At 32.5% G+C, this 19,079-nt stretch overlaps 1 protein-coding gene across 5 annotated transcripts; it reads right to left on the bottom strand.

The window, feature by feature from the left end:
- Nucleotides 1-740: 740 nt before the first annotated feature.
- Nucleotides 741-16,805, bottom strand: LOC148606414 (peroxisomal acyl-coenzyme A oxidase 3-like). Of its 5 annotated transcripts, none has more exons than XR_015915369.1 (14): nt 16,485-16,804; nt 15,192-15,497; nt 14,492-14,581; nt 12,933-13,165; nt 11,445-11,541; nt 9,563-9,745; nt 8,673-8,916; nt 7,735-7,857; nt 6,846-6,956; nt 5,801-5,955; nt 5,020-5,167; nt 4,014-4,168; nt 2,517-3,529; nt 741-2,457 (listed from the first exon to the last, which is right to left on the bottom strand). XR_015915369.1 is itself a non-coding variant. In XM_088546235.1 (14 exons), exons 1-14 carry the CDS (start codon nt 16,668-16,670, stop codon nt 3,416-3,418), a joined length of 2,145 nt encoding a protein of 714 aa, XP_088402361.1. In that variant the 5' UTR covers nt 16,671-16,805; the 3' UTR covers nt 741-3,415. The 5 variants fall into 5 exon arrangements, 4 of the variants coding, with proteins under 4 accessions (XP_088402361.1, XP_088402360.1, XP_088402364.1 ...); XM_088546235.1 differs by adding an exon at nt 14,438-14,487 and having other exon boundaries at nt 741-3,529; nt 14,542-14,581; nt 16,485-16,805; XM_088546234.1 differs by having other exon boundaries at nt 741-3,529.
- Nucleotides 16,806-19,079: the final 2,274 nt, after the last annotated feature.

Raw genomic sequence — 19,079 nt, 5'->3', positions numbered from 1 at the left:
AATAGTATTAATTTGTTGCCCACTGACCCCACTTTTCTTTTCATAATTTCATTAAACAAACCTTAAGGTGTTATTTGTGAATTTTTTTTAATGAGATCCTTGTTATTTATACAGTGTTTTAACCGATAAAACATATTAAGACATAACCTATGAAAAATCTAGAGAAATCCTTTCAAATGCTTATGTCTCATTACGAAACACTGACCCATCTGATACTGTTCTACCATGAAAGATCTTGAAAGATTTCACAATCCTTGTTATCCTTAAATGCTTAAACCATTCAGCATTTCCTCAGACTTGATTCTTTATTTTGTTTTCAAAGTTTGGTAACTACCAATCAATTCACTATTCAATTCGGAGCTACCATTTGAATTTTTTTTTGCTGTTAGCCTTATCAACTGAACAAAATGTTTTTAGGAGCAAGTAAGGCAATGCCTTATTATACAACCTGTTTGAAATGTGGTCTTCTTGTCATCTGTTTTTCTGTCACAGCTCATCTCAAACTGCTGAATGGAAGTTGATAAATCTTTTTGATCACACAATTTTACCAAATGATACTTTTATGCAACATTTATTTGTATTTCTATCTGAATGACTTAAACTATTTTCTGTTTGGTTTCTAGGGAGGGGGCAGGTTTTCAACAATTGAGCATTGCTTACATTTAATCCTGCCCCCCACCACTACAACTAATTTGTTCAATCTAAAACAAAGCAGTAACATCAGGCTGTATAGTACTAACTTGACAACTTCTAAGTACACTTTATTAATATGGACATACAACAATGGGTGAACAGTAATCCTTTTAAGATTTATCATTGAACAAGCCTACTACTAAAATACAAGTACTGTAAAATTATCCCAATACTGTAAACAAAGAAAAGATTTAAAAAGATCCTTTCAATGTATATCAGTAAATGTTTAATTTTAATAACCACAATTTAACCTTACTTCAGAAAATGACTGATGATAAAAAGTACTTTTGACAACTTATTTTAACATCAAGCTGTTGAAATAACCCATAAAACAAAGTTCAAACAAAAAAAGGGGGGTTCCAATTTCATGCATCTGCCAATTATGTGATGCTTTACATTTACCTCTAATTAGAAAAAAGTTCAATTCACATATAAAAAAACACTTTGATTAGTATTATAACAATTTTCAATTTGTGTGTTTGTGCGTGTGTGTGTCGTGAAAAAGGCAGATAAGTTGAAGGAACACATAAATCCATTTGTACATTATCCTGTAAATTTGGCAGAGTTTATAGAGTAAAAAATATAGCATCTAATGAGACAACAAATAATAGCCTGCCACACTGCCACAAATTTTGCGGAGAAAAAACAATTTAGGATGGCCATTACTTATTGTAAATAATTTGATTAAACTGAAATAGGGACTTGTTCTGTATTTTATGATAATCAATATAAACTATATAAAGTTTAAAAAAAGATCCTTCAATATCTTCTAAAGTTGTCATCTGGAAACTGTTGACAGACAAATGGATGAAAAAAAAACACACATTTTTTTTATGATACCACATAATACCTTGCCACTTTGTGTGGTGGGTACAATAATGAAATATGGAAAAGTTGACTATGAGACAATAAGAACAAAACTCTGCATAAAAATACAACCAAGAGGCACTCTAAAAAAAGCTATCTAAAGCTAATATATATAGCTTGGACTTATTCTCAGGGTTTATCCTTGAATAATGCTAAAATCTAATACAGCATAACCACACAACAACCAACAGTCATAGTCCATAAATCACTTCTCTCATAAATGGATTGTGAAAACATGATTATGGTTCAGTATAATAAAACATTTGTCAACAGTTCATTCCGTAAATTTTTTACTTGAAGTAATAGTAGATAAATTGGGGTAATTAGTTTATTGCTCCCCTCATTACCATTCAACAAATGTATACAATGTCTTCCATTAATGATGTCTATTAAATGTTAACAATAAAATATTCTAATACGACTTGTTAATACAGAATTAAAAACATATTATTATGGTTCAGTATAATGAAACATTTTATTTTTTATTCAGACCAAAACTTATTACCTCTCGATATCAACTATTACCCTCAGCTTTGCCTCAGATAATAGCAGACAACTATGGGTATTGATTCTTTGTTCCCCTTATGACCATTCAACAAATGTCAATAAAATGTCAACAAATTAAATATTCTAATACAACTTGTTCATTCAGATAACGACTCTGGATACACAGTATTAATAACAATATATAAAACATTCAATATAAATTATCAGTAGGTTAAAAAATAGTCATTTAACAGTCATGTGTGTAATAAATAAAACTAGATACAAACCAAAATATAAATATAATCCACAAGCAACCTTAGCATGCATCAATTCTATCTACTAATCACAGTTTATACAGTAAAACCTTGTCTCTGCTAAACCTTTTTGATGGAAGGATTTAAACAATGAAACCTCTCTAAACAAAACTTTTTTCAGAACTGATCCTGACTTAAAACTTTTTACAGCGAAACCTGTCTAAACAAAACTTTTTTTCAGAACTGATCCTGACTTAAAACTTTTTACAGCGAAACCTGTCTAAACCAATTTTTTTTCAGAACTGATCCTGACTTAAAACTTTTTACAGCGAAACCTGTCTAAACCAATTTTTTTTTCAGAACTGATCCTGACTTAAAGCTTTTTACAGCGAAACCTGTATACACCAAACCTTTCTGGCAAGAAATTTTTTCGGTTAAATCTGTCTAAACCTAAATTCTTTCAGATTAAAGGATTGGTAAAAAAATATGTCTAATCCAAACCAAACTACCATATCAAATTGTTCTGATCAAGTATGGGGTCAGTTAAAGCATATATTTAATCAGTCACAGAAATGAAATGAGATTTGCTCTGATCAAACATGGGAATGACTTAAGAAGATGTGCAGTATTGATGGGTTTCTCATTTTTTAAAAGGTTTGGTTTTGATAAATTCCACTGTACCTATCTTTTCCACTTATTATAAAGCAAATTATTTCCAGGGACATTTTATTTGGTATTTTCATCTTACTAGTTTAGAGTAACATTTTTCTGTTAACAAAAAGGTGTGTGCAGATAAACTCAAATACAAACAGGTATTCATGAAGATGTATGTTTACACTATGTATGCTCTTGCAAAAAAAAAATATTGATTGCAAAAAAAGTTGGTTTTTCTGTTATATTTGCTCAAATTATCAATTATCTATGAAAAATAATCAATAAGTTGTCAATGGAATATATATAACAAGGGATTTATCTCCCTTAATACAACATCACAACCCATTCGAAGGACATATGCAAAGTGTTTTTTTCCGGCAACTCTTTAAATGTTCCTCATACAGCTTAGTACAATAAATATTGTTTTGATTCAGTTTTATTTCTAATGCACCTAAAAGTTTTCATAACTTTGCTCGACATCCAATCTCTGGTTTGTTTACAAACTTTTCCCACCAATCAGGACGCTCGAAACAGTTTGGTGTACTAATCATAGCATTGTACAGGTTCTTATAAATCTGTTGAAGAGATTGAACAGTAAATGTATAAAGTAACAGACACAAATTATCACAGATTTATTCAGAGAAATGTCCAAATTAGTTAATTTCTGTATTTTAATGTCTTATAGGACCTTTCACCTTGACCTCTTTGAAACAATGTGATACTGCAAACATTTATTTTCTCAGTTACTAATTTCTGTAGATTTTGTCAGGTGATGATATACACAGGTATCAATTTTAGTGCTTTAGAAAATGATTAGTGTTGTATAGTGTTAAAATTAATTTCGCAGGCACAATTTTTCGTCGTTATCTGTCAACCAAGAAAATAGCAAAAACTAGAACACTGCGAAAATTAATACATTCATAGTATTTTCTGTTTTGAACTGCCATTATTTTGTACTTTGTCCTTCTCTGTTCAAATAAAATAATTCTTCAAGCTGTGATTTTCCATAAATTTACTTTACAAAAAAATAATTGATTACAAAAGAAAATGAAAACTCACCTCGCCATCAGATTTTCCTATGGGAGAGTTCAGTACAAAGTCTGTGGGAGCTACAGCATCAGCCAAAGACACAGACTGATCCTTCAGCTCAATACACAATCTCAGAATGGCCTCTCTGATGATCTGGGGAGGCTGGCTGCCAGTTAGGTAACCACCTACAGAATTAAATAACATTCTTCTTGCAAACATCTTCATCAAATAATTGTTTGTCCATTTGAATGAGTATGATAAGAAAAATAAGTGATTAACTAAATGATTTTCCTTATCTTGTTCTATATTTCTACTCAATGTTTCTATTTTTTCAAAGAAATTTTCATGATTGACAATTATGTTGTTAGATAAATTTGAAAGATGAAAGGAAAATGCCATGATACTTGAAAATAACTATTCTGTTAAAATGAACAAGTTCAGTAACAGACCTAAAAATATCTGGATATCATATATTATGTGCCATACAAGGAAAAAATGTTCCCCAGGGCAAAGCTTGATACAACCACTGAGGTTCAAACCTGAACAGTTAGCGAAAGTATGGACACACAACCTGAGCTTAATACAGCTTGGAATTTTTATTGTGGTTAGACATTGGCCATTTTAATAGGATACAATAATATAATCAGAAATGAAGGGGTCCTATTGGTCTCTAAAACTAAACCTCCAATCCTAATAAATTAGGACAAAATCCACTGAGTGGTTTCCGAGGAGTTGCATCCTCAAAGTTTTCCTACAAATTCAACAAAGTCCCATAACTCCTGTAAAATTGGTCCAATCAAAATGGCAGCACAATATGATCAACTACATATGGTGATTAACAATCCTACAAAATTTTAAAATCTGTAGAGCAGTTTCTGAGAAACTGGGTCCACAAAGTGTGTAGGACAGATGCACGGACACTAGTATTTCTATGTCCCTTTCCAAGTAGCAGCAGGGGACAAAAATATACTAACAAATACAAATAAAAGTTTTATAAGTAATCATAAATTATATACAACCCTAAATTAACCAGTACCTTGATACAAAGTAGTGAGATGTTGTTCCAATCTCCACAGTCCAAACAGTGTGCATATCTTAGTAAGTACTGGTTTTAATTCATTTGGTACAGCAACTCCATTCTTTCCCTCTGTCAATAATTTACAGAATCTCTCAAGGACAGTATGCTGAAATTATCAAAGTTGAGGAAATCTTGATTCTACAATTCATCAGCATGAATAAAATTTGGCTCTTTTTGTTTCATAAGTTTACAATGACAAGCTTTCACAAATACTAATTTTTTTAAATGATAATAGTATACACATCACACATTTTCTGCCTCTAGTTAAAATTGTCAGTGTACACACCTTGCCCATCTAAAGTAATCCAAATTTCACTAATTTATAACTAGCCTGGGACATTGGAGACTCATCACTCATGAAGTTCAAACTGCAAATTTATACCAATATAAAAAAGCACATATTATGCCCATTCCCCATTTTTAGGTGATTTAAATCTAAAGCATTGAAAAGAAAAGTGATGAAATATAAAAAGAAACTTCACTCTGAAAAGACAAACATTCCACAAAAAACCATAGACTAATTGTATACCCCCACTCCCCTCCCTAGAAACACCAAAAGATGGAAACACAAAATAAGAGGTGCACAATGGTGTCATGAGAAAGAATGTGTGAAAGTTTCACCCAACAAATTCCAGTTTTTCTGAAGGAATTGGGGAAGAGGGTATAAAAGTATTGAGTTATCATAAGATACATTGACAGACAGATGTATACCACTAGATATTAACCATAATATATTTACCTCAATGAAAGTTATAGCAAGACTCCTACAGTAGTAGACCTGACTGTCATTCCTGGCTGAGAAACTATCTTTTCCTCTGTTCAGCTCCCCTCTCAGTTTCACATCACTGTCAACCAGTAATCTGGCTACTAACCATTCATAGGCTTTCAGTGGAACTGTAAAAATGATAGAGGTTAAAAGGACTGATAAATTTTATTTGGTCATTACAACTGCATGATTTCCTGAAGAAGTCATAAACACAGTAATGTAAAGTGCAACCTTAACCTTTGACCTTTGAAAACAATAGTTTTCTAGATGTTCATATGATAAGTATACATGTATGTACAGTTAAGTCTTTGGAAACAATCGATAAAAGGACTGATAACTTTATTTAAGACATTTTAATTGTATAATTTCCTTAGTCATGTATATCTTGGACAATGTGAAGAATGTCATCCACTCAGGGCTGGATCCAGACACTTTGAAAAGGAGGAGTGTGTGCCAGATGAGGATCTTAAAAAAAAAGTGGGTGTTAGGACATTATTGGTCATTTTTTGTCAATTTTTACAAATGAAAATGACAAATTTTTCAATAAAAAGGGGAGTGTCAACCCCCTGCACTCCCTCTGGATCCACCATTACCCCTCCTACTGTGACCTTTGACTTTGAACTTATTTCAAGATGTTCATAAGGAGTAAGTATGTCTACAGTTTGGTCAAAACTACTGAGCACGATACAAATTTACAAAGACTTGCCAAATATTCCTAATGAACACCTACAATTCTGACAAACTGTTTAAACTCTACACACAAAATTATCATTACCTCATTTAAAGGACTCTGCTGAACTGAAGAACTTATAAAAAAGTTGCTGCTTTTATGCTTCATCTATTTACCCTTGAATGATTTATTTTGAGTATGTTAACATTGCGACAAAAATATTTGTCATTCTGCAAATTGCCAAAATTGAATAACAAATCTAGTTTTTACACACAAATTTCAGAGATGCATGACAAATTCCACAAAAAAATACATGTACATCAGGCTTAATTAAGAATCCATACTTACCATTTGGATTCATGCAATCTTCAACACTTCTACAGTTAAATTTAGTTTTCAATAAGGAATCAATATTGTTCAGGAAGTTAATACTGCCAATAGGACTCTCAACCTTTCTACCTAAATAATAAAAATGTTCTTATGTATAAAATAAGAAATTTGTGAGTGAAGACTGACTAGTGATATCCCTGATTTTCATCATGATACAAGGAAAATTCATGTTTTTTTGGAAAACAGGAAGTAGATGTCATATGAGTGTGGAAATGCATCCGACGATACAACATCCCTATAGGAAGCTTAGTACCGTATCTTCTGGACTATTAGTTGATTTGAAGTATAAGTAGAATTGCCTAATTTTGACCAAAATCGACAAAAAAAACAAAGATAAGTCGAATTTACTATATATTAGCAACTTGTGAATAATAGTAGCTGAGAGCGATTTTGTAAACGTGTATTACCACTATATGAGGAAAATTCAAGTTTTTTTGTTTGGCATACAGGAAGTAGATGTCTATTGTATACAAAAAACCCATTCCATGAATCAGTATACCCATACGAAGTGTTGTATAATATCAACAGCCTGTGATTTACAAAAGCTGAGAAATTTGTAACGAAAAACGCTTGTTAATTTGTTACGGAATGAGAGACAAAGGCAAAACAGTAAAAGTAAATATGTACATTGTATAATAAGATGAAGATATTCATTTGAATAACTGGCCTGTGAAAGAAATTGACAATTGTAATAATTGACAAACTTATTACATACATATACACAACATTCAAGATTGTGAAGATTTATCAAAATCATACTATGATGTTCTTCATGAAAGCCATAAAGGTAAATGTCATTTTGACCTCTGACCTTTCTAATATGAACCTTAACCGATAATATACTAACCTTTTCTGATTTGTTCAAGGTTGGTAAGAAGATAATTGCTTGTCTGTTGTAATATCACATTGTTGTCCCCTTCGTATGTACAGTTAGGATCGTTATCACCTCGCAAAACACCAAGTCTGTTTACTGAAATAAAAATAAAAATCAAACAAGGCAAAGAATATTTTTTTCATATGCCACCAAGGGGTTAAAATTTACTTTCAGGAATGAAAGGTCCTGGACTTTTTTGCATCTAAATAAAATGCCTTCTATAAGAAAGTAAAACGGTCCTCAATAAGAGTAAACATAATTAAGGTAGATCAAGAAATTTCAAAGGTCTTTCATCAGAAATTAAGGGAAATGGACCTTGGAACAATGAAATTTGAACCCCTGCAAAGCTGGCAAATACGTGTACAGAAGAGGTATCAAATTCAGTTTACCTAGTCAAGTTCTGTGAAACACTTACATGTAATACCAATGTGACCGAACATAAAATCAGAAAACCATGATATTTCTCTTCGATCACATGACCAAACAGAGGACAAATGGCAAATTACATTCTTAGCACAATGCTAGCACTGTCTTTATACAACTTCATTATAAAACTTAAAAAATACTTTGCTGGCATTTGAGGTAGCACCTTTCTCACATTAGTCTGGAATAAGTAACTACTCCATTAACTACCGTACATACATACACACATTTATCAAATTATCATTATATTGACCAAAAAAACCTTTCTAATACTCTTGTAAAGTAATCTTTGTATCTGAAGTCAAACCCATGTCAGATAGTAAACTGGAGACTTAAACATATTTTTTTTCACAAAATCTAAACTTATGAAACCTTACATCTTAGATATTTTAATTAGACTCTCTTGGCAACAGTCTTTGTTATATTATTGAGAATAAATACATTTCCTGCAAAATTCAACAGAATCTTATCATAAGTCCTATACTTACCATAGAAAAATCCATGACCACCACAGGCCTCTCGGCATTCTTGAATAGCATCTCTAGCGATCCAGCTAGCCAGTGGTTTACTAGCACATGACAAGGCATGGATCTCTTTACCTAGCTCTGCTTGTTCCTCTGAACTTTGACCCATCATAATACCAATTCTTAGATTGACAAAGTCCATGAAAAATGAATCAGAGAAATGTTCCAAGACGTATGTGGCAGCTAAAAATGGTATCAACCTCCATTGCTGGAAATAAGGTAAAGATATACAGGTATATTTTAGTATAATTTAATTTGATTTGTAACAAACTTTCTGATTGGTTGGTTCTCTTTTAACAAACCAGGTTATTTTGTATAACCTAGCTTGGTACTATGGCACCATTAACATCGATTGGTCCATACTCTGCGATTCAAGTAATTTGCATAAATGAACTCTTGAAACTTTCTCTGGTTAACAATTGTTCTGATAATTTAAAAAAAAAAGAACTCCACTTTTGTACCAATCCATATAAAATTCACACATTGCCAATGATAGAGGTAATTCATGGTGCAGAAAACAACACCAAACATTCAATTTTTTTTTGGTCTCCATAAGCCATATTTTATGTAACTTTTGTCTTTTCTGCATACAGATCTGTAATTTATTTTTAGAAAAAAAAACTTACATTTATCTCCCACAGACTGCTACTTTTTAAAAGAATAATAAAAGTTTATTGTGTCTATTTTTTAAATCAAATTTATTATGAAGTCTATAGAAATTGAAAAACTTTGAGACCAAGTAAATCAAACTGAAAAGCTGAGTCAAGTTAACTAAGTCTTCATAAATTTACCTATTCTCATATATTTTCAAAACTTAAAAATCTTAAAAAAGCAGTTTAAAATGTCTGCTTTACCTGTAGTTGGTATTCTAACACTGGTAATTCCTCTCCGTCCTGTGGACCAAACTGTCTCCTGGCAGCTGAGTAACGTATAGCTATAGGCATACATAACTTAAGGTTACACACACACATCCCTGTTATACCAACACGCCCACCTGACAGGGCGCCTAGGGATGCTCCAAATCTTTTGTTTGGATCCTGTAAACCAGAATCGTATGGCTGATAAGAATACTTCACTTAAGGAGGTAGACCTAGGGTTACTCCAGCAATGCTAGAGATTGTCTGGCAAGCTATTTTCTGACTTGGTGCCATCTTAACATCTAGCATCTGACATGTTGAAAGCCACTGCAAATGTTAATTAGCTAAACATGTGTTTTAAAATACTTTATGTCTTTTATTTACATAAAAGAAGTTTAACCTACTGGAAATCAAACTATAAAAATCCTAAATATTTGTTAAATACCTAGAAAACATTGGTAATGAAGACAGTTGTCAAAATGACCAGCAATTCTAAATTAGGTCACTAATTTTACGGAATACAATATATTTTTGACAAAACAAATTTTAAGTTGGTAAAGGCAATTCGTTAGTTAATTTGATATGTTCATTTTGCAAATTTTAAAATCCGTAATATTGATATATCGCATCTACCCAAAAGAACTTGAGATAAAGGATACTACAGACACTGTGAAGTCAGCCTCATATCTTGACCTACACTTAGAAATCGATGGTAAAGGATAACTATTGACCAAACTTTACGACAAACGTGATGACTTTTCATTCAGAATTGTCAACTTTCCTTTTGTCTCTGGCAACATTCCTTCGGCTCCTGCATATGGAGTGTTCTTATCACAACTCATACGTTATGCCAGAGCCTGCCGAAACTATGCAGACTTTTTGTATCGCGCTATAAGTCTAACAAATAGGCTTCTGGAACAGAGTTATGTTGTTACAAGATTGACGTCATCACTACAGAAGTTTTATGGTTGTCATCATGAACTTGTGGATCGTTATGATATATCCATCAGCACCATGAAAAATGATTTATTCAACGGGTCATAGTTTGCCTTTCCTCGTTTGTCTACTCCGGACTTGACTTTTTATGAGCAACTAGGTGGGTGTTCTAGAAAAGCAGAGGACGCTTACCCTACCGGTGCATCTGGTCCATGCTCCCAGTTTTTAGTGGAGTCTGAGTTGCTCATTTACTTTTGTTACTTTGTATGTATGATTTTAGTTACTTTATGTTCTTTGTTGTGTGTGTCTGTTTTCCATGTCTGGTCTTTGTCCCTATATTACATTCTTTTGATTACCGCTTTAACCTTGGTTCCCTTGATTACTCTTTATCAACAGGAATTACACACTCAAAAAACTAAAAACCAAATATGAAGTTCATTTTAACAGCTTTTACAAAGGATTTCCAGGATTGCTGGATTTTCTCATCAGGTAGGTCATTGTTTTTCTTTAGTCACCTTCTCCTGTGTAATGTTAATGTAATGGTAAAGAAACTGTATAAACGTTTTAAATGGAAAATAGCTTCCTATAATTCTGCCGATTTCAAGGAATGGCCGAACCAGCATTATGCAATATGGCACTCGGAAGTAAGAGGTTGGGGTATGGAGGAACGGAATTCCAACCTCTTACGTACACTAGGGTGAGGGACATAACTTTTAGTCGGTGATATATTTCTATTATATTCACAAAAGCCTTTCAAGCTTTTCTTTGAAACAGAACAAAATCAGTCCAAGTTACTTTGATGCTTATATAAGACTGATGTAAAATAGTGAATACAAATGATCCAATGACTTGTGAAAGTTGTCACAGCAGCATTTTACTTGTATATGTACCAAATGAAAGACCAAATACATCATGAATTCTAGAAAACCTGACCTTGACCTACCTTGTATGGAGTAACATATGTGCCATCTTCTAAAACATCACCAGTTCTGTTTAGAAGGTACTCTCGTGGAATTCTGTAGTTATTAAAGGACATGAAGCTGGAAAGAAAAACAACAATTCAACAGTAAAACCATTAGTACCTAAATATTGAATTAGAATGACATCGTATCTGGACGTCCTTCACTATCAAGTGATAATTTTTTTCCACAGTTGAAAGTGCATATGTTCAGTATGTGTATAAAAACTATGCAATGTTTCAATAATAATGGATCAATAATTTTTAAAGAGTACTCACAGGAACCAAGATTCTAGCGGAAATCAAAAGAATGTAATCCAGGGACGAAGACCACACATGAACAACAGACACACACAACAAAGAACATAAAATAACCATAATAATACATACAGAGTAACAAAAGGAAATGAGTAACTTGGCCTCCACTAAAAACTGGGAGCATGGACCAGGTGCACTGGTCCAGTAATTGTCCTCTTGATTTTCTAGAAACACAATGAACAACAGACAACACAAAGTAAATACCCCAATGTGTCACAGATGGACAGAATTCAGTGGCTACAAGATCTGGCCTAATTTTAATAAAAAAAAAATTCTTGAGTTAAGAATTTGCTCATATTTTCACTTTCCAGCGATTTGAGAGGTCGAAATTTGAGTTGAGAAAGGAATTCAGGAAAATCTAAATTTGTGATTTATTTTATAAAACCAGGCAAGAATTTCTCTTTTAGTGATGCAGATAAATTTCAAATATGTACCTATGTTAATTTTCTCTATTAAGACTACCTGGAAAAAAAACCTGCCTTGCCCATAAGTATATATTTTATTCACAAAAAGTATTGACAGATAGAAGAACACAGATAATTATAAATTGTTTCTAAATCATCTGAGGAAAAATGTAATTTTAAATTGTGACCTCACCAATATTTAAGTAGCAGTCTTTCTAAAAATCAGTAATTCAGTAAGACTTCTTGTTCAGAAATAGTTACTGATCACGTAGCCAGTCTTAGTTTTTCACTTGTTGTCACACTTTTAAGATAAAAATTATATAGATCGTACATAAATTTTGCACTTTGGAAGAGTTATCGTTCTTGATTTGGCTACATTTGGTTGATATTAGAGTGAGATGAATGTCTGATTTTCTAAAAAGTAAAGATCTTAATGCAGAAAAGATTATTTTTATGTGAAAGTATAGCATAAGTAGACTGACAAGCATAGTTCGTTTAGTGGGTTTTTCTTCACTGTGAATCACCATTGGCAGTGTCTGAATTTTAAGTGGACTGGTACTTCAGTTTTAGGACACAAGTGCACATCTCCAAGAGAGCAAAATGCATTTCCTGTCAAACATGAACCCATTTCATCAATCTATTCTGCAGTTTAATGTTTATTTTATTTTTCATTGCTTTATTATCTTTCATATCTACAACTTTATCATACTTTTTATTTACTACCAAGTGTTATCTTTACAGTTAGACATACCCATTGTCAAGTCCGTTCTGTCCAAGTTTTTCACCTTGATCTCCGACCACCACACCTGGGAAGGCCGTCAGTGTATCAGGATTTCTGATTGGTACAATGAAGGAATGTAAACCATGGCATTTACCGTCAGGAGTGTATAACTGACAGTATGTCAGGGCATGTGTCGCTGTCTTACCCATGTTACCCGACCAAATTTTTGTCGCTTCAAAGTCTGGTGTATTAAGTACAAATTCCTAAATAGAAAAGTGTAAGTTAGTTAAATAATATAATGTTGTAATGTTATCCATTTAAATTAATGTTTAAATTTTATCCTGATCAATAGTAATTCTTTTTTATTTCATTTGGACATCAATGTAGACTACAGAAGGATGAAATACATACATACATTTTATGTATCAAACAACCCTTTTACGGAAATGAAAGTTGTCTGCCATTAATCATCTTGCAAACCATTGTTATGACAATAAAGAATTCGATGGAATGAAAAAAAAATGAAACTGATCCTAATTTTAGCAGTTATATTTTAAGTAAATGTGGCACAATAGCAATTATTTTTCATAAGTATTAGAAATGTAGTTCACATAATCAGATGATACTCTTTGTATTACCTACCTATATTTTAGGCTTGTATGTAGCTGTTGTTGTCATGACCTTTGTATTATCTACCTGTGTTTTAGGACCATATGCAGCTGTTGTTCTCATGGCTTTTGTATTACATGTACCTACCTGTGATTAAGGATCATATGCAGCTGTTGTTCTCATGGCCTTTGTACTACCCACCTGTGTTTTAGGATCATAAACAGCTGTTGTTCTCATTGCCTTCGTATTACCTTCCTGTGTTTTAGGATCATAAACAGCTGTTGTTCTCATTGCCTTTGTATTACCTACCTGTGTTTTGTGACCATATGTATCTGTTGTTCTCATGACCTTTGTATTACCTACCTGTGTTTTGTGACCATATGTAGCTGTTGTTCTAATGACCTTTGTATTACCTACCTATGTTTTGTGCTAATACGTAGCCGCTGTTCTCATGGCCTTTGTATTACTTACCTGTGTTTTCGGACCATATGTAGCTAAGGATCATATGCAGCTGTTGTTCTCATGACCTTTGCATTGCTTACCTGTGTTTTAGGACCATATGCAGCTGTTGTTCTAATGGCCTTTGTATTACATGTACCTACCTGTGATTAAGGATCATATGCAGCTGTTGTTCTCATGACCTTTGTATTACCTACCTGTGTTTTAGGATCATGAACAGCTGTTGTTCTCATTGCCTTCGTATTACCTAAATGTGTTTTAGGATCATATGCAGCTGTTGTTCTCATTGCCTTCGTATTACCTACCTGTGTTTTAGGATTATAAACAGCTATTGTTCTCATTGCCTTCGTATTACCTACCTGTGTTTTAGGATCATATGCAGCTGTTGTTCTCATTGCCTTCGTATTACCTACCTGTGTTTTAGTATCATAAACAGCTGTTGTTCTCATTGCCTTCGTATTACCTACCTGTGTTTTAGGATCATATGCAGCTGTTGTTCTCATTGCCTTCGTATTACCTACCTGTGTTTTAGGATCATACGTAGCTGTTGTTCTCATTGCCTTTGTATTACTACCATGGCTCAACTCAGTCAGTGAAAAACATCCAAAATACTGGAAAAGATTACCAACTACCCTATAAGACTTGGAAGACAATTTCTGTATATACCGTGTAGCAGGTAATTTTTGTGTAAAAATATCAAATAATTTCCTTAAAATATTAATTCTCGGCATACATGTAACTCTTATCATCACATGGCAAAATTTTTTGTATACCTTTTTGCTTCAAAATCATCAAATTTTACACCCCCCAAACGCTAGTCTAATAAAATTTTGGTAAAACTTAAATCTCATCTACCTTATGAATAATATAATGTTGTATTGATGTTATCCATTTAATCCTGGTTCAATAAATTTTTCTATACATTAATATGAGTGTTATGACATTAATAAATATCTTTCAGGTTTATACTCAAATTTCATATCTCTTATTGCAATGAATTCTACATCATTTCAAAAAATTATAGCAATGAATGATAAGCATATTGAGAAAAAAAGATAATATATATATTTTGATGACTGATGTTACTAATTTTTATACATTTTCAGATTTTTCTGCAAAATAAAATAAATGTTAGAATTTCTTTTCAGTGCTTTCAGCAGTAAACTTATTTATATTTTTTTGGTAGAAAGGAAAAAACACTTGTAACAAAAGTTCAATAACCTCCATCGTTTTAAACTTCTGGCTGATATCAGCATGTCTAGTTGTTCCTGAAGCCCCTATACTTCCACCGGTAAATTCTACACTTAGCTGAAATTTGGCCATTACTGACCAATCGTACATTCCTAGAGAGTCTGTGAATATCTTATGCTTGAGTGGGTTACTAAAAACTTCGTCATCATTGATCATATTGTACTCAAATAAACGTTTCACTCGTAAAAATGTCTTCCTCCTTTGTTCTTCCATAGACTCTGTAACGAGTGACTGTGAAAACACAGGATCTTTTTCCAACGTTGTCCATATCTTGTTCTGCAAAGGTAAAATACCAGGTTATTTTTGAACTTATTCCAGCATTGTACAATGTACATGTTATTACAGATTTAATCATAACCTAAGAATTTTATTACAAGAATGAATCATTAATTAATACCTAATTAAGCATTCATGTAAGACTGCATGACAAGGGAGTAAAATCATTGCCAACTTTAGAGTGTTTAGATGTGTTTAATTATGGTACAGATGTACAATGTACATAAACAAATATATGTTGTTTCTGTTCTTTTACTGATTGATTGATTGCTGTTCAGAGAAAGGTAGTATTACATGCATTTCAGATTGAGAATGTTGATCAAACAAACCCTGCATTGGACTACTACATTGTTGAATGCACCTATTCATTTGTAGCCTGACACAATGAGTTGAAGGTTTGATGAGCTACATCTAAGAGCTAAGAGAAGCAACAACTCATGGGAAAATGCATTATCCCACCTGAACACATTTTTCTTACTCTAAACCTACCAGTGATAGCTCTTTCACATATGTTGTGTGATTGGCAGAGAGACAGTGACTACCAAACTTGGTTTTCTGAAGACATGGCAACAGATTAAATCCAGATGAGCATATGCTAGCACAAGACCACCTCTTCACAAACAGACGTTCTTATGGCACTATGTACATTTTGTACAAAAGCATAAAAAGCAACATGCAAGTCAAAGTTCACTGATCAGCCACTGGTGCAATTTCAAAGGAGAAGTTTGAAGTCCATTCTACCAAAAATGGAAGTAATCCACAGAACAATTTCAGAAGCAATATGACATAAAGATGGGCAAATACAAGATTTCCTTACTCTTGCAATATTGTCAATCTTGGAGATTTCATACATACATGTACTTAATTGAAAATTACAACAGTGTTTTAAATGCAAAATTTTACAATGACGTATGCTGCAGCATTTTTTTTTCACCTAATGCCTAAATGGTCATGCTTCATTCAGATAAGTTGAGAAATTATAATCACCTTGAAACGTAAAATTTCTTCACCGTCCATAAATATTCTCATGTTTCTCCAATCAAAGGATGCTTTATTTCTGTAGGCATCCAGGGGACCTGGTTTGGGCTGCCTCAAAATCTCCAATTCATACAAGTCTTTCTCCATGCTTGGAACGACCACTGAAGGATCCAATGCAGAAGTTTCTCCGCTCATGACTTCAATAGTTTATCAGTACTCTCACTGAAACTCAATGGAGTCACGTTCATTTGTTTTATAACGATAATAATGTGTACAAAGTTCACTTATCAATTTTTCATTAACACAAGGTAAAATCCAGATGAGTTCATAAATGATTAAGATAATTTGTGTTAAGCAATTTCGGTCGTGCATTGTAATTAATGTGAGGACATGCAACCGATCATGAATGCATACTTCCGTTTTAAATATTTATCTTATTTAACGATGTGTGTTTTCATTATCAATTGTTGCATATTTAGATGGGCTTTTTGTGATGTTTAAATGTTTGAATAGTCTATTTCAAGTTTTAGAATATCTATGGTGTGTGTTTGTTAGGGGACAGATAAAATTCTACATCTGTTTCCTGTTACCCAACAGACTCATGCTTTGACCCCCCAGATTGACTTATTTTCAAGTTATCTAAATTTATAATGTTTATAGGAGAGTTCGCCAATCTCATTAGTGATGTCATATTCACTAATTTGCATATCATTAAGTGTCAAATTGGTTGGCAAATAAACAATTGACAATTTCATGATCAGAATCCCAATTTTCAGAACTTTATAACTGTTATTTTTTATCCAATTTTGGTTCTGTAAAATTTTTCATTTAGATAAAATAATTCATATTATGTTTGTGAATTTATAACTGTTTTACTTGAAAAAATAAATTTGCAGTGATATTCATATGTAAACCTCTATTTTTATATAAAATTATAATTAAAATCTTCTGTACATATAGTCTCATTACTGAATATTTATTTAAAAATTCCATGGATAAAAAGAATTTTATTTGCAATGTTGGAAACCAAAAGAATTTTTCAATTATCTTTAAAAATGCAAAAGTTATGATGATTTAAAGTTGATACCCTATGCCACTCAATGTTTTTTTGCCAACCAAAACCAAATCACAGGTAAGTGATGACATCACGAAGAACTCTCCCATAATACACTGCTAAATAACAAATTGGCATAATTGTTTATTGAAGAATATTGTTAAACAACAAAAAGTACAACCAAACAACCTAACATTGATCAATTTCCACAAAATCTGGGTTAAAATATTTTTTAAAATTGTTTTCCATGAATATTTTGGATAAATAAGTAAATAAAATAAAATTAAATCCCAACCTACTGACCCATTTTTTTTTTAAACATGTAACAGGAAACAGGAGTATAATTTATTTGGCCTAATGCTATTCCTGAATTAAACTTGAAATGTACAGTGCAGTAAGAAGTTTTAGTTTTATAAGAATAAAACAGTAGTACAGTATTTATTAAACATCATATGAGATTGCTTTAATAAATAATTTTGTTGCTCATTTTCTTCAGACTATTAATTAATCCAGATTGAAAAATATTGGTGTCTAGTTTAAGGCAAAAAAACTTCCACACCACATCAACTATATAGCTTGCTGAACTTAAGTAAAGAATTCTTTAAGGGTGTGTGATGCCATTTTCCCAAAGCATTTTAAAACGATATCCTTAAAAATGATGCCGATATGTCAATAAAATATGAAATACAATGTATCAGTCATAAGGAAAGACAGCACTGATTAACAAAATTTAAAAAGTATAAAAGTTTATATCAAAGGGAGATGATTCATACAGATCCATTTTGTACTATACAACTACAATAAGGCCAGTTGCCAATTCTTGCATCCTCAATCCTTAGCCCAGCACCCAAAATGTTTACTCAAGAAATGTGGAAAAAATTGTGTTATGTTCACTTGTATTTATAATGCACTGCTAACACATTTGCATAATGTTCATTAAAGTATATTGCTATCTGTGTATTTTTCAACACTTTAACATAAAAAATGCAACATTTAAAATTTTCAATTTTATTCAGGGGGCACCTGCATCCTGGACTGCCATTTTAATTTTTTGAGGGAACTCAAACAGCAGTAAAACAAAATGTTGCATGCTATGTCATGCTAAGAATACCCCCACCTCAACTATTTCAGTCAAAGCTAACAAGGGAAACACAGTACAAGTCATCATGAAAAAGCAATATACCAAATATGCATTCCCTGTAATAGAAGCCGAAAATTCTGTTAAAAAAATTTCAATAATGCACAACCTAAAAAATTACTAAGTTGATTGATAGACAGGACGTAGATGAGTGAGGAACCTGATAAAGGGACATGGTATAAGTCATCATGCGAAAGCAATATACTAAATACATATGCATTTCCCATGAAAGAAGCTGAGAAAACTGTTATGAAAAGGGTAAGGTACGGAAAGATGGACAAAGTGATTGCAATATTTCTCAATCTAATGAGTGGGGGTATAAGAAGAGATGCCAGCAAATTCATTAAAACAGTGCTGAGGTGAAGACTGGCAAAAATACAAAAAGATGCACAAAAAATCATACTTTCTAGCC

This window comes from Perna viridis, chromosome 9 (genome assembly GCF_037379345.1).
Source record: "Perna viridis isolate PV_CMFRI_1.1 ecotype Kerala chromosome 9, ASM3737934v1, whole genome shotgun sequence".
Classification (NCBI taxonomy): Eukaryota; Metazoa; Mollusca; class Bivalvia; order Mytilida; family Mytilidae; genus Perna; species Perna viridis.
The sequence above is the reverse complement of the archived record's forward strand: the minus strand, read 5'-3'. Positions and strand labels throughout refer to the sequence as shown.

Bases quoted from the DNA above. Each gene is read 5' to 3' on its own strand.
- LOC148606414 (XM_088546235.1), bottom strand. From the start codon at position 16,670: ATGAGCGGAGAAACTTCTGCATTGGATCCTTCAGTGGTCGTTCCAAGC. The intron at 8,917-9,562 runs GTAAAGCAGACA...CCTTATTTCCAG, and splicing joins TGTTAGAATACCAACTACAG to CAATGGAGGTTGATACCATT. The intron at 6,957-7,734 runs GTTAGTATATTA...TTTATTATTTAG, and splicing joins CCTTGAACAAATCAGAAAAG to GTAGAAAGGTTGAGAGTCCT.